At 34.2% G+C, this 15,734-nt stretch overlaps 1 protein-coding gene across 1 annotated transcript; it reads right to left on the bottom strand.

The window, feature by feature from the left end:
• Window positions 1-9,001: 9,001 nt before the first annotated feature.
• On the bottom strand, window positions 9,002-10,733 carry LOC129895176 (transcription factor MYB1R1-like). Its single transcript, XM_055970854.1, has 3 exons — window positions 10,236-10,733; window positions 9,737-9,945; window positions 9,002-9,652 (listed from the first exon to the last, which is right to left on the bottom strand). The coding sequence occupies exons 1-3, from the start codon at window positions 10,543-10,545 to the stop codon at window positions 9,233-9,235; spliced, it is 939 nt and encodes a 312-aa protein (XP_055826829.1). The 5' UTR covers window positions 10,546-10,733; the 3' UTR covers window positions 9,002-9,232.
• Between the last annotated feature and the right edge of the window lie 5,001 nt (window positions 10,734-15,734).

The raw sequence follows: 15,734 nt of genomic DNA, 5'->3' as shown, positions 1-15,734 counted from the left end.
AATATCGTTGCCTAGCTGTGAAGAAGAGTAAGACAACTTAACGCACCCCATCTGTTCGATAAATTGTCTAAGAGAACATAGTATTTTTCGATGGCAACCAAGTTCATTTCAACTAGAGTTGGTACCTTCGGTTCCATATCTATTCTTTGTTCATACACTTGTAACTACATTTTGCTGACTTTAGACCTTTGAATAATTTATTAGTTCATACGCGTTTTCGTGGCTTTGGATAGTGATGGTAGACTAAGGTCATGTTCTCGCTCAGGGACGGGGACGGGAACGGGGACGAGGACGAGGGTAAGGAGGGGTAAGTGGATTAAAGGAGCTTCTAGACTAAGAGTAGGTTCTTGGAACATTGGGACGTTAACGAAAAAATTCATAGAACTAGTTAAGATTCTAAAGAAGAACAGGATTAATATAGCTTGTGTCCAAGAGACCAAATGGGTAGGTTCTAAAGCTAAAGAGGTAGACGGGTATAAATTTGGTTCTCTGATAGATCGAAGTATAGGAATCAAGTAGGCATTTTAGTAGACAGTGATTTAAGGAATCAGGTGGTGGAGGTTAGGAGAGTCACTGATAGGATAATGTCGATTAAGATGGTCGTTGAATGGATCATGTTGAACATTATTAGTGTTATGCGCCGCAAGGAGGCTTAGGCAAGGAGGATAAGAGGCGTTTTTGAAAGGATTTGAACGAGTTAGTGGAAAACATACCGCCTATTGATAAGTTTTTCGTAGGAGGGGATTTCAATAGGCACATCAGATCTATTTCGGGAGGGTATGATGATGTGCATGGAGGTTTTGGCTTCGGAGACAGAAATGGAAGAGGAGTTTCACTTTTGGATTTCGCAAGAGCTTTTAGGTTGGTGATAGCTAATTCGAGTTTCCCAAAGAGGAGGACCACTTAGTAACCTTCCGTAGTTCGGTGGCTAAGACTCAAATAGATTTTTTACTCCTTAGGAAGGATGATAAAGGTTTATGCAAGGACTGTAAGGTCATGCCGATCGACAACCTTACAACCCGACATAAGCTCTTGGTGATGGATTTAGGGATCAAGATGACAAGAAAGAAGAGGGTCGGGGATGACCGACCTAGGATCAAATGGGGGAGTTTGACCACGGCTAGTACCCTGGAGATGGGAGAGAAGTTGAAGAATATGGGGGCCTGGAATAGTAGTGGGGATGCGAACAGTATGTGGGATAGGATGGCTTGTTGTATTAGGGTTGTAGCAAGGAAAGTGCTGGGAGTCTAGACAGATAGTCGTAGTCGGCATCGAGGGGAATAGTGGTGGAATGGAGAAGTGCAGGAGAAGGTGGAAGCAAAGAAGATGGCATATGCAAAGTTGATAGAAAACAAGGATGAGGTGGAGAAGTGGACGAATAGGGAACTTTATAAGATAACGAGGAAGGAGGCAAAGTCGGCAGTTTCAACAGCAAAAACGACAATTTTTGAACGTCTTTATGCTGAACTAGAAGAGAAAAACAGAGATAGGAAATTGTTCGGGCTAGCCAGGGCGTGGGAGAGAAGGGCACACGATATGGATCAAGTGAAGTGCATTAAGGACGAGCATTGAAAAGTATTAATAGAGAAGACCCTCATTAAACAGAGATGGCAGTCATACTTTCATAAACTCTTGAATGAAGAAGGGGACAGAGAGGTTGTGTAGGGAGATTTGGAACATACAGGGAGGCGTCACGATTTTGGGTGTTGCAGATGTATTACGGTCAAGAAGGTTAAGAGGGTTGTTCGTAGGATGCGCTGGGGAAGAGCGACCGGACCTGATGAGTTTTTTGGGAATTTTGGAAGAGCACGAGCTCGGTGGTTTGGAGTGGCTGACCCAGGTTCTTTAATGTCATCTTTCAGACGGCAACGATGCCCGAAGAATGGAGGTCGAGCATAATGATCCCTCTATACAAAAACAAGGGGGATATCCATAGCTGCAACAACTATAGAGGTATCAAGCTTCTAAGCCATACTATGAAAGTCGGAAAAATAGTGATGGAGATGAGGGTGAGGAGAGGCGTGTCTATTTCATAGAACCAGTTCGGATTTATGCCGGTACACTCAACTATAGAAGCCATCCATCTTATGAGGAAACTGGTGGAGCAGTATAGGGAGATAAAGAAGGACTTGCATATAGTATTCATCGACCTAGAAAAGGCTTACGATAAAGTTTTATGAAAGATACTATGGAGATGTTTGGAGGCTAAAGGTGTACATGTGGCGTACATTAGAGTGATCAAGGACATGTATGAGGTGCCAAAACCAAGGTAAGGGCAGAAGGAAGGGACTCAGAGCACTTTCCAATTGTGATGGGGTTGCATCAATGATCAGCTCTTAGTCCGTTTTCATTTGCCTTGGTGATGGATAGATTGACGCGATAAATTCAAGGTGAGGTGCCATGGTGTATGCTTTTCGTGGATGACATAGTCCTGATCGATGAGACTCGTAGCGTAGTTAACGCTAAGTTGGAGGATTGGAGATATATCTTGGAGTCTAAAGGATTTAAGTTGTGTAGGACCAAGACAGAGTACTTAGAGTGCAAGTTCAGTGAGACACATTAGGAGGTTGGCGCGGAAGTTAGGCTTGGTGACCAGGCCATCCAAAAGAAAAGTAGTTTCAAGTACCTTGGGTCTATTATGCAAGACAGTGGAGAGATTGACGATGATGTCACACATCGTATTGAGGCAGGGTGGCTGAAATGGAGGCTCTCTTCCAGTGTGTTATGTGACAAGAAGGTGCCACCACAACTTAAGGGTAAGTTCTACAAAGTGGTGGTTAGACCGGCTATGTTATATGGGGTGGAGTGTTAGCTAGTTAAGTCTCTCACGTTCAAAAAATGAAGGTTGCCGAGATGAGAATGTTGAGATGGATGTGTGGGCATACCACGAGCGATAAGATTAGAAATGAGGCTATTCAGAACAAGGTAGGAGTGGCCTCGGTAGAAGACAAGATGCGGGAAATGCGACTGAGATGGTTTGGGCATGTGAAGAAGAGAGACACAGATGCCCCAGTGCAGAGGTGTGAGAGGTTGGCCATGGATGATTTCAGAAGAGGTAGGGGTAGGCCGATTAAATATTGAGGAGAGGTGATTAGACAGGACATGACGCAGTTACAACTTACCGAGGACATGACCTTAGATAGGAGGTTGTAGAGGACCACATTAGGGTAGAAGGTTAGTACATAGTCTCGTTATTCTTCCTTATTAGTAGGCGCATTAGAGCACTATAATTTCCAGTGCTCTGATTTCTGTTCTTATATATTACTATCTATTACTTTCTGTACTTTGATTACTCTATTTTATCTATGTCTCTTTCGTTATTTGTTTTTCCATACCGCTTTGAATTTCTTAGCCTTATCTGATCTCTTTTTATGCTTTTATTGAGCCGAGGGTCTTTCAGAAACAATCATCTTGCCTTGGTAGAAGTAAGGTCTGCGTACACTTTACCCTCCCAGACCCCACATTGTGGGATTTTACTGGATTATTGTTGTTGTTATCCTTAGTTTTAACAAATGGTCAAATGATAGATTTTTGTCTATCCTCCTATTTTATTTTGCAAAATTTGAAACTTATTTTTTTATAATTGAACAAAAGTGAGTCTGAATGGGTATACTTAGTCGTGAGCTCCCGTTCTGCGGCGTGATGGCAGGACCGCTAGGGGAGTGGCTCCGGATATAGATAGGGTGAAATCCATTATGTATTAATGTTAGTTTATGATTTCTAACTTTCAAAAACTAGTTTATTTGAACTCATAAATGTTAGTTGGAAGTCATAATTATTGTAGAAATCAAAGTTCTAGTGCAATCAAACCAATAAAACTTAAATGTCATGTTAATCCCTGAATCAGGAGGAGACAAAGGCTAGTACTGCTGGAACTATTATCTTCTCTCGGCGGACTATTATGGCTTATTGGGAGGTAAGTGGTGGTTGGAACTGGGGGTGTTCACGGTTTGGGTACAAATCGATTCAAATTAAAAAATCAAATCAAATCGATCAAATAAATTAATTTTTTATTTGATTTTATTTTAAATTTTTTAAAAATTAATTTAAAATAGTAAGATATGATACGTTTTTTATTTGTACAAACATATCATTAGCTTATGCATTATTCAGTATATTTATGTTGTTTAGAAATATAAGCAGAAAGTTAAACATACAGTAAAACCTCGATAAAGTAATATTCGATAGAGTAATAATCTCGCTAAATGAATATTTTTCTTCAATCCCGATTTGGGCTAGTTATATTAAAGTAATATTCTCGTTAAATGCATTAGATAATAATTAAAAATAAAGTAATAAAGTCCCCAAAAAATATAAAGTAATAATTACTAGAATACATCAAAAATTTATAAATATTTAATCAGTCAATAATACTAGACCAATAACTATTGGTTAAAGATGATTTTTGTACGCCTTTCAAATGATGAGAAGACATTATACTTGGATTATGATTCTTAAACATCTAGCTTTTTCCTTTTATAATCAACATAAAATCTCTTCATATTCTATATATATGAATACAATTAGCAACATTAAACTTTATTAAATTCGTTTAATTTTTCTAGATTTAAATAATAAATATTCAAAGAGTACACTTTTTAGTTTCCTAGATTTAAACTTTTGAAATTCTTAATTCAAATATTATTTTTCTTATGGCACATACTTCAAAATATTCTCTAAAATAATAAATATTTATTTATCGATAAATAAATATTTTATGCATTTATCGATAAACTAATAATCTCGATAAATAAATATTTTTTTCTAGTCCCAAACATATGCATTTATAGATGTTTTACTGTAATTAAAATTCTGGTATAAGAATTCTAAGATCAATAATGGCACGAAGACAATTTATTTATTTTGAATGAATTATTGTCTTTTTTATCTTTTGAATGAATCATTTCTATTATTTTTGTGTATGATTAATAACCGAATAACTAAACCAAATCAAACCGAAAATCGATAACAACTAAATCGATGGATGTATATTTTATTTGATTTGGTTTGATTTTAATAATTTTAAAATCAATTAGATTGATTTGATTTTAATTTTAATTTTGATCAATAACTGATTCAAATCGATCAGTGAACACCCCTAATCGGCACTATTAGATCATTTGTTCATGATTACCTAGAAATTCCCAAAGGGCAGGCGGTAGTGTACAATTCAAATCTCCATGGATATTTGTTCCGACAAAAGGAAAGTGAAAAGGGAAAGTGAAAAGTGCCCATAATATGTATATTTTGAGAAGTAAGTATTTTCTTTGTTTTAATTTGGTTGTCAGTACTTTTTTTGTGAAGTTATGTCAATAATTGATGGGCAATATTTAAATATAATTTTTTTTCTTAAAATATTTGTATTTGAAATTTATTATGTGAATAACATTAATGATAATTATAATAAATATCTTAATATTATAATATATATTTCTTACAAATTATTATTTACACAATATTTGAATATGACGATTATACAAGGTTACTTATAAAGAGTATTGCTATAACGAAGTCATTATTGTTATATGAAAAATATTGTTATTGAGAAGTAAAAAGTATAGGAAAATCCATCAAAACAATAACATTTTGGCATTAAATAGGACTCTATAACAATAATTTGCTTAATTATGGATAATAGCAAAATATTAGGGAGGAGAGAGGTGTGCGAGATTTGGGAGAGTGTGTATTTTTTTGCTGATTTTGGAGAAAAAGAATACAAAAATAAACTGATTTGTATCAAAATGAATACATATTAAGAAGAGAGATGCCAGCGAGATTGAGAGAGGCGAGCCAGATCAAGAGAGGGAGGAGAGAGGATTGTATTTTGTATTTATTTTGCATTGTATTTTGTATTTATTTTTTATCAATTGTATTCAAAATACTATGAATACAACTGTATTCATCCTCTCTTTGATTGTATACAAATACATTTGACAAAGAGGATGAATGCATATTGTATTAGTGTGAATACAAATACAATTGATACAAAAAAACACAAAACATAGTTTTTGAATACAATTGAAATAAAATACAAAACTCTCACCTATATTTATTGAATACAATTGATACATAATAAATTTGAATGTATTTCTTCTTATTGTCATGAGAGAGAAAGAGGGTGAGAGAGGAGAAGGCAGGAGAGAGGATGAGTGCAAGAGAAAGGGAGGAGAGGCAAGGGAGAGAGGGAGAGTGAGGGCGAGAGAGAAGAGAGGGCAAGAGATAGGGAAGAGAGGCAAGGGGGAGAAGGGAAGTGTTTGCTATAATAACAACATATTGCTCTGTTTGATAATATTTTGAAACTATAGCTATTTTCCATAAATAAGTTGCTAATTTTGACTAGTTTAATAATTTTTTCAAAAAGTATAGCATGAAAAATCAGTTCTAGAGCTAATCAGATTATTACATTAAAATGTTGTTATAATGAATGACCGTTATAAAGGGATTTGACTAATAGTTAAAATCATAATTTATCGAAGGTATTTTAAAAAGGAAAAACTATACAAAATAAACTATTTACTTAAACTAGTCCTACCCCAACTTATTTACTTTAATTGGACCAAAGGTCCAAAGTAATTACAGCACTGCCCCTCTTCTTCTTCGCGTGACCAGGCCCATTTCTTTTTTCGCGTGACCTTCATGATATTGTGAGAGTATATATATATATTCTGATGGTATCAAAAAATAATTGAGTAGTGTTTTTATTGCCTTGTTTTCCCTTCATGATACTATCAGAGTAGATATACTCTGATGGTATAAAGAAGTAATTGAACAGTTTATCCAGTGATTAGTTATTTTTTGCTCCTTGATAACAGTACAATATATATATACTCTGAAGGTATCAAAGAGAGTTAAGCATTTTCACTGCAATGTTATTCAAACCTTGATACCTTCATATTACGGTAGTATCAAAAAATAATTAAGCAGTATTTTTGTTTTTTCCTTCATGATACTATCAGAGTATATATATACTCTGATGATATCAAGAATTAATTGAGCAGTGTCTTATTTTTCTTGGTGACGCGCACGAACTAGTTGATTTTCCTTGATGACGAGCGTGAAATCCTTTATGGGGCATGAAAGTAATAATATATCCGATGATAAATAGCTCTCTTTTTTGGGATATAATAATAATTATCCCTTTTTAAAAAAACTTATATCAAACCAAATAACCAATAGAAATTGGATTCCGAGGGTTAGTTGGATTTTCTCCTTCGAATCCAAATCCGACCATACTAGGATCCCTTCTGATTAATATATATATAAGGAAGTTTAGCTCCCACTTTTTTATAACGCAAAGAAATAAAAGATGGCTGTTTGGTCGCAACTTCATGACCTCTCTTTGGCTGCACATCGCCACCAAAGATAATTTTACAATGATCTGCGTAGATCTCCATGGCTGATGTTAGCGGAGGAAGAAGGCAATTCATGTTGACAGTTCTTTAGCCTCTACAATGGCATGTTTTAAACAAGATGATACCAAAAGCCAGTGGAAAAAAATGTATGGTGCCTATGGAATGGTTTATAACAGTAGGAAAAGAAGAGGGTGAAATCAATCTGTTACATCCTTTTTTAGGTGTTGAGATCGAATTGCCCCATCAAAATATAACTAAAGATTATGCTGATGACGAATTTGGCGAAAAATGGACCTTTATTCACAAGGCTGTTTTATCAGCTAGTCCAATTACGTTCTCATGGAATATCAATTTCCTCGGTGTTTGGAGGCCAGGAGAGTTGAATGGGCAGGCCGAGTGTTAGCTTATGATGTCATCCAATCTGGTCCTACTCAAATAGTAGCACAGCTACCATCAAATTACATCGGAGTCGAGTTGTACATTACTAGTAGAGTGTTATTTGTAGTTGTGAGATGTGGTGAAAGCGACAGGATCATCTATGAGGATCATACTGAGTATACTTATGAGACAACGAATTTTATAGTTTTTGAGCTCGATTTAGCTGCTGGCAAATTGACAAAAACAAAAGATATAGGAGACAGCTCTGTTTTTGGCAGCCAATACATCTCGCTCAGTTTCCTGGACTCAAGCCCAACCATATTTATTTCACACATGATTACTTTGAGTCATATCTCGCGTATGTAGAACTTGGACATTGGTGTTTTCAACTTAGGAGATGGCACCATCCAACCTCTCATATTAGTCCTGTTTGTCCACCAACTTGGGTCACGCCAACTCTTTATTGATTTAAGAGTCATAATTTTTTGAATGATCACTGATCTCGGAAGACCATTTCATTAACGTACAGGATTCAGTTGTACTGACATTCCCATACAACTGCCACAAAGGAAATTCATGGATTCTATGAGACAAAGGCATCTTCACTCAAATAGCTGGCTGAATTCATTGTTTACTTTTTTTTTTTTAATGGTTTCAACAAGAAAACGGTAATTATATGAAAACAACAAAATTAATGAAGTTGTGGCCTAGTGATTATCAAACTAGGTTGATTTTGCAGAAGCAAAAAACACTACGGTACTAGATAATTTTTTTTCTCATCTATTCAAGTGGGTGCGGACACCACAGATAATCAAAAAGATTGAAAATAACCAAAACATAAATGGTGTCCACATTGGTATCCCATTTAAGTTGAATAAAGAAAAATCGATGGAATAGGATGATAATTGAAAATGCACCACATGAAGAAGATACCCTGACCCAATGAGGATTCCGGATAACAACATAACAAGAGCAGACAATAATTGTCCTACCACTCGCTTATTGTCACTACTCACTACAATAAATGAGGAACAAGCCCCCCATCCACATTCATCAAACAAAGATTGATGGATTCTGCTCTTTAATGGACACCACAACATTGCTACATTCAACTGAAACCCACTTGATATTTGAATAGATAGTAATGGAGACCACTATACTCTGCCCATTGATATTTACTCAATTAGCAACAACAAATAAGCACAAGCTCTGATGTTAATTTTTTAGCCCCAACTACAAAACAAATAAAGAAACACTAAACATAATATGAGTAGACATAAAACAGTAAGGCATGACAATGACATATTTCTGGTCTGTACAAAACAAAAGGAACATACATATTAATTCCACTAAGTACCTCACCTCATCTCTCCTTATAAATAATAATATTAACTCCATTATAGAACTTCCCATTGGCCTTTTCTATGTTTTTACTTCATTGTTTTTTTCTTCTAGCTTTAAGTTACTGCTATTATTTTAATTTAATATAAGATTCTTGTAGGTCATGCCACACTGATGATGTTCTCTCCATTACTAAAATTTGACATCACTTGAAATCCTGAGTGCCTAGTAGATGATGATGATGGTGATGACAAGGACAATGTCAACGATAATGAAGATGTCTCCATTGCTGAGCTCTGATTCAAGTTAAAGTCAGCTATTCTTGATGAATTAGATAGGGGAACAACAGCTGGAACTGGCCGGAGGAATATAGATGATGAACCGTCATAACTTTCATTTGCTTGCCTAAGGATTGGACTTTCTATTGGCTTCTCAATTTGTGCTGGCAAGACAAGATGCCCAAAATTTACTGGCAAAGATGTCACCTGAAATGCATTGATTTTGGAAGTTTCTACAGGAGGCAATGATGAAATGGAGTGTTGTTGCAGATTTTTGGTTTCTTCTGTCGGCAATACAGATACCTGTTTTCATAGAAGCATAACTTAGGAACTAAAAGGTAAGCAAATAAATTGGTACTAGATGAAATTTGGGATTGAGTGAAATACCGAGTCAGTGGTGATATCGAAGAGGCTAGAACGGCGGCGGCGGCGATTGAGGTTAGTTCGCCGGAGGAAGTATTTCTGCGCATGACTTGCCACCTGTGTCGGTGTACGAGTCTTGACGAAGTTTCTAGAGATTCCTCTCCAGTCTCCTTTTCCCACTTTCTGCAATCCCAAAAGGAATAGCTTGTGTTCTTCCTCCGTCCATGGAACTCCTAAAATGAATGAAATTCATAAGACACCCAACTTGATCAAAATAATTATTAGCTAAAATCCAGAGACAAAAGAAAACCATGTGACTAGCAAATACTAGAAATCGAGAACTGTGTACAGACAAAACGATAGATAAGATGATCAATTAATGCGTTGACTTATAAAACAATGAAAAACATTTACTCCATATCACAGAGAAAAAAGAAATTCTAATACAATTGAGATGACTGGAAAACAAGAGTTAACTTTGGGTAAAGAGGAAAAAACAGAGCAAGATAATCAGAGATCTAACCTCGCTTACGCTCACGGCCGCTGCCGGAGTGATGAGGAACAGCATCGTCGGCAGAGGCGTAGCCCTCGTCGGCGGCAACTTTAGAAGAGTCATTGTTATTTCCGCTGTTGGTGTCGTTAGAATTAGGATGTTCGTACTGAGATAGATTGTTCAAACTCACGCTCTTCCTCATGGGGTCCACCTTCACCCTCACGCCAAACAGCATGATCTCTACTCCTCCACCACACAGGGCGGCCGGCGAAGACTCGCCGGTGCATGTGAGAAAGTTGTGGCCGTTGTTTCCCGACTGTGAACAGAAGCTCGACATCATCGTCGTTGCAGAATCAGCAATTTATTCGAGGAAAATGGAGAAGACTAAGCACATAGAGGTAATGTATGTATATATATACACACAGAAGGAGGGCAAGGAGGGGTAGGGAAGGGGCTAATAGAGGCGTGTGGCAAATGGAGATAAGAAAATATAGAGAGAGTGGGAGACAGGTATGATGGGTAAATAAAGGGAAGTGCATGTGGTGTAAGGGGTCGTCTAGTGTGAAGAATAAAATTATATAGTGATGTGTTTTGATTTATAAATTTGGAATAACTTATTTCGATTTTAATAATTAAATGTTTTGATCATCATAATCTAGATTCTAAACATCATTAATCCAGTGCGATGACCATTAAGCATCATGAAGGATTGGTTTGACTATTATCAAACAGGGTAAAGTGTCCCTTTTTTTTCTAGGCTTTTTAGTTGAAATATCTATTATCTTCTCTTCGTTATGTTTAGTTGAAATACTCCGTTCCTGTATAATTGTCTAATCCCGATTATAATTCTTGTAATATTCGCTTAAGTAATTCTAATTTTCAATTAAACAAAATGAGTGATCAACCATTAATTAGATACACTCCATTCAAATATTTGAAGCAAATGGCTTAATACATTGACCGTTCCTCAATTTTGTTACCATATTTAATTTAGACATTCGAACTATGTCTTGTCTTAATTGAGCATTTAAATATATAATAAAATATTTTTATTAGATACTTTTGATTCAATAGTTGAAGAGAAATAATGTGCATGTTCTCAAGTGTCTATTACGTGGATAAATTAACTACATAAAATATGTCATTTTCTTTAATTATATACATTTTATTTTTAATTAGAACAGATTTGAGGTTCTACGACTTATTGAGACTAATACATATAAATTATAATTAAAGAACCAACATATTTTTATTGGTTAACTGATCTCTATGTAATGTAAATTATATTTGAGAACATATGCGGAAAAAAAAATCAAAATATTTAATAGAAATATTTTATTAGATTTCAAGTGCTCAATAATAACAATAACAATTTGAATATTTAAATAAAATTTGCTGACGAGTTTGAGAGTCTGTCAATATATTAAGCCTATATATTCCCTCTTTTTCTTTCCTTATTTGATGTCCGATGTCTGTATTAGAGCACGATTAATTTAAATTCGCGCCGCAATGGCCCATTCACGAAAAGAGCTTCCTACCAAAAATTATTTTTACCCAAAATTCAAAATCTAGACTAACTTCTAATTAAGAAAGAAATAATCAACATCCTCCTATGATTTATATATCTCAATCATTGATGGAACTAATTAACCGTGTGAACATATCTTTTGGTTGCCATATGCTTGTTGACTCTTTCATTGAAATCTCATTTTGGTATCGGTTTATGCTTTTATAAAGTTAACAGAACTCTAGAAAAATATATATTCGTGATACAGTCTAATGATATTGATAAATGATTCTTGCACAATAAAAATAAATTATTTTTATTCTTTTTGGGTAATGGTTTATGATTAGTTATGAATGATTTTATTTTAAAAATGTCAAAGATTGAATTAAACAGGGCCACCTACCAAATTATAACATTATCTTCATTTTGGATTAAAAAAGAGTTGGTCCAACTTAAGATAATATATAGTGTACTAAACATAGATCAATAATTCAATATTAACATGATTAAGTTTCCTGCACAACATTCAAAATTTTACAGTTAACTTATAATTATCAAAATTATGGGCGAAAGTGGATGGGAAAAACAATAAAGGATCACGTGAAAAAGAAAATGCTTATGCCGATTGATTAACTGACAAACTTGTCTACTAATCATATTTAATTAAGTACGATATTAGTAAGATCCCTTATTATTGTAAATAACAGATCTCGAAAGCTTTAATACTAAAATACAACTATGGTTGGGTATGTCCTTTCACAATTATTTGAATGAAAAATTATTTATTCAAGATAAAATGTAGTACTTGATTTCGAGATTTTATCTGAAAGTGCCATTAATCTTTATTAACAACCACATTAATATATCCCCTACCTAATTATCATGTTACCCCATTTGAGATTTCATCATTGATCATCTATCTTCTCTTTATTCTTATAAGTTGTACATATTCATTGATGTAGTTTGTATCACTTTTATTGAATCATGAAGTAAAAAATTTAATATTATGTGCCACGAATGATCGATCGTCATCTTCTTTAAAACGTTCAATATGAGACTATTTTATTTGTATTATTTCTCATATAATAACTTGAAGCAACGATAAAATTATTTTCGTATGATTTATAGCCCATGAGTTTGAGAGCCGTGAAGAAGCTACTAATACTTATAGTTGGGTAGATGTGTACATCACATGACCACATTCCTTGAAGTGCAAATGCGATTCTTTCCCGAACCCTACTAACAAAAAATATTTTATGTGCCGAACTGTTCTATTTTACATACGAATAACTACCTTGGTTCTATTTGGTATGACGACAATATTTGACTTACATCGATTGTTTTTATATTTATTATGGTCGAATGTATTTAAACGTTTAAGAGTTGTACAAAATATATAATACTAATAATAGATGAATAGGTCTTAACATTTTGAAATTGTTATTAACATGAAGATATATAGATCCATAGACTCATAGGAATTAAAAGAATGACATGGTATACGTCATTATAATAATGTCATCTAACAATTCATTGGACTTCTTAGAGGTTAATTAGGAGTAACAAATTTGACATGTGTAAAAATAGAAGTTTCTTTTTAAAAAAAAAATCTATCAAATCATGACATCGTTAAATCATGAGGGGGTTGAGAATTAAAGATTGATGCAGACCACAAAATGATGAAAGGTTAACAAGTACAGTGCCCTACCAACACAATAATCCACTTAATTACCCTTAAATTATATTATTTTTTATAGTGACAGATAATTTTATCAAACACAAGAAAAGGACAATGACATAGGAAAATTTACAAATCCTTATTTCACGTGAACATATATAGTGTATTTTTATATGGATATAATTAATCACAATTTTAACAACTTCCAAACCATTCGTTTGAAAGTGTTCAAATCATCTCGTGAGGGATCTTCTTTCCATTCTGTAGTGGAAGCTGCCAATGAGACACAGTTGATGGAGTGTGAGGAGTTTTTGGATATGAGAGACAAGAGACCCCGTACTTCTAATCTATTTTCTGGTGCTTCACCTGGAGGCAGTGAATCTTTAAGGAGAGGTGGTTATTTCCACCGCCATGGGCCGATTCATGTAGCCATATAAATGTCTGAGGGTGATCAGGCATCTCATGGTCCCTACAACTCTTGTCAAAGTCCTCATGGTTTGAAGTAGAAGTCGGTAGGTCAAGGTTTTTATAGTGGTTCCTCTAGATTTTCACAATAGTTGTCAACTCTGAGATCTTATTTTAGTTATGGAGACCCTGATAACGTATGCCGACAGTGCCTTGTACAGACTTAGGGAGTACCTCAGTCCAGTTATTTAGTTTTGATTAAGGGGCCAGCGCCTCCGACAAGAGGTCGGGGCAGAGCTCAGATAGGTAGGGGTGGTTGAGTTTTTGGTAGAGATGCTAGTGGTGTCATGGCTCCACAGGGCAGAGGTAGAGGTATGACTCTAATTAGATGTGGTAGGGGAGGTAACGTTTATGCTTTTCCAAGGCGATCAAAGGCTGAAGCTTCGAATGTAGTTATCACATGTATTATCCCGATCTGCCATCAATCTAATTATTTCATCCAGGATCTACATTCTATTATTTGATAATGAGACATAATTATTCATATTAATATGATAATTAATAGTATGATGCTATTATCATTATCACATTGAGCAACTTTTTATTTAACCAAAAAAAAAATACAAGACCAAAAATCAAATTGAAGAATTTTATCTTCTTTTTAGTAACATCTTTTTGACTTAAAGTATTTTCACGTGAAATTATATATAAGCCGTCGATTTAAGCATATTCACATAAAATGTTGGAGGCAGCTATATGGAGATTCTGCCTTTTCTTTTTCATGTTGTTTTGTCAATTTATAAGCGTCAAAATTAGGACCAATTAATAAAAGTAGGATCATTTTTGAAAATAAAATGTAGGGAAAGGGTAAGTGGTGGGTCCAATTTTACTTTATGACTTTAATACTCTACCATTTTTCTTTTTTATAAAAATTGAGTAGAAACTTCATTTGAAATTGGTATTTTTTTAATTTTTTTTTGGGTATGTTGTCGTAATTTTATTTTATTTTTTTATATTTGATTGGTCAAATATTTTTAAAAGATAAATTATTTAAATATCAGAAAAAAATAATGGAATATAAAAATAAATTAATAAATAATATTTTATGTTGATTGTCTTCCTCTTAAATCGGAAAATAGTCAATTTGATGAATATTCATTTTATACGGTCTTATCTTTATCACACTTCTTTGTCTTTCAAGTCAAAAATAGTTTCGTTCTAAACTCCTTTCTTTTTCCATTTAGCTTCAATCACTATCCCACACCCCACCCCACCCTTCCATACCACCGATTCTACATCTATCTTTATTATATCTGTCTAAATTATTTTTATCTATTTTTTATTTATTTATCAAATATTTTAAAAATAAGTAAAGGAACCATTTTTATAAAAAAAATGGCATCCGTTATGCTGTCGAATTTAAGCTTGCAACACAAATTTGACTAAGATGTACCCAAAAAAGAAACAAATATAACTTAAAGACTAAAATTTAGGAGTATAATTTTGATTAAATGAAATAGAAAAATGGGTTAATCGTTTATAATGTCATATTGAAGGAAGAAGACAATTTTACCCTTTCCCTGTAATAGCTCTTTTTTTGATTATTAAAGAAAAAAATAAGGGGTTCTCTCGTATTAATTCTGTAAATAACTTCATAAATATTTTTCGATATATTCAGCTTTCTTGTCTAGATGAATTTAATCTGAAACTAAAGTTTTATTAAATTCAGCAGTCTAAATTTTATTTGGATGAAGGATTTAAGTACTTTATGTTTACTTTTAGCTGAAAATAGCTTTCTTAATTATGCAATGATCATTCGAATTGAAGTTCTTGATTTCATTCTCGAAAACACAAAATATGTTCCAATTAAACAATTAGTAGTTAGTACTGTAATTTGATCTTTTGGGAGCTCTAAAGGTCATAAAGCTTAGTTTATCCC

This window comes from Solanum dulcamara, chromosome 7 (genome assembly GCF_947179165.1).
Source record: "Solanum dulcamara chromosome 7, daSolDulc1.2, whole genome shotgun sequence".
Taxonomy (NCBI): domain Eukaryota; kingdom Viridiplantae; phylum Streptophyta; class Magnoliopsida; order Solanales; family Solanaceae; genus Solanum; species Solanum dulcamara.
Note: the sequence above shows the minus strand (reverse complement) of the source record. Positions and strands in the feature narration are given on the sequence as shown.

Coding starts and splice junctions, on each gene's coding strand:
- LOC129895176 (XM_055970854.1), bottom strand. CDS start 10,545: ATGATGTCGAGCTTCTGTTCACAGTCGGGAAACAACGGCCACAACTTT. Junction 9,946..10,235: donor CGGCCGTGAGCGTAAGCGAG/GTTAGATCTCTG, acceptor CATTCATTTTAG/GAGTTCCATGGACGGAGGAA. Junction 9,653..9,736: donor TCGATATCACCACTGACTCG/GTATTTCACTCA, acceptor CTATGAAAACAG/GTATCTGTATTGCCGACAGA.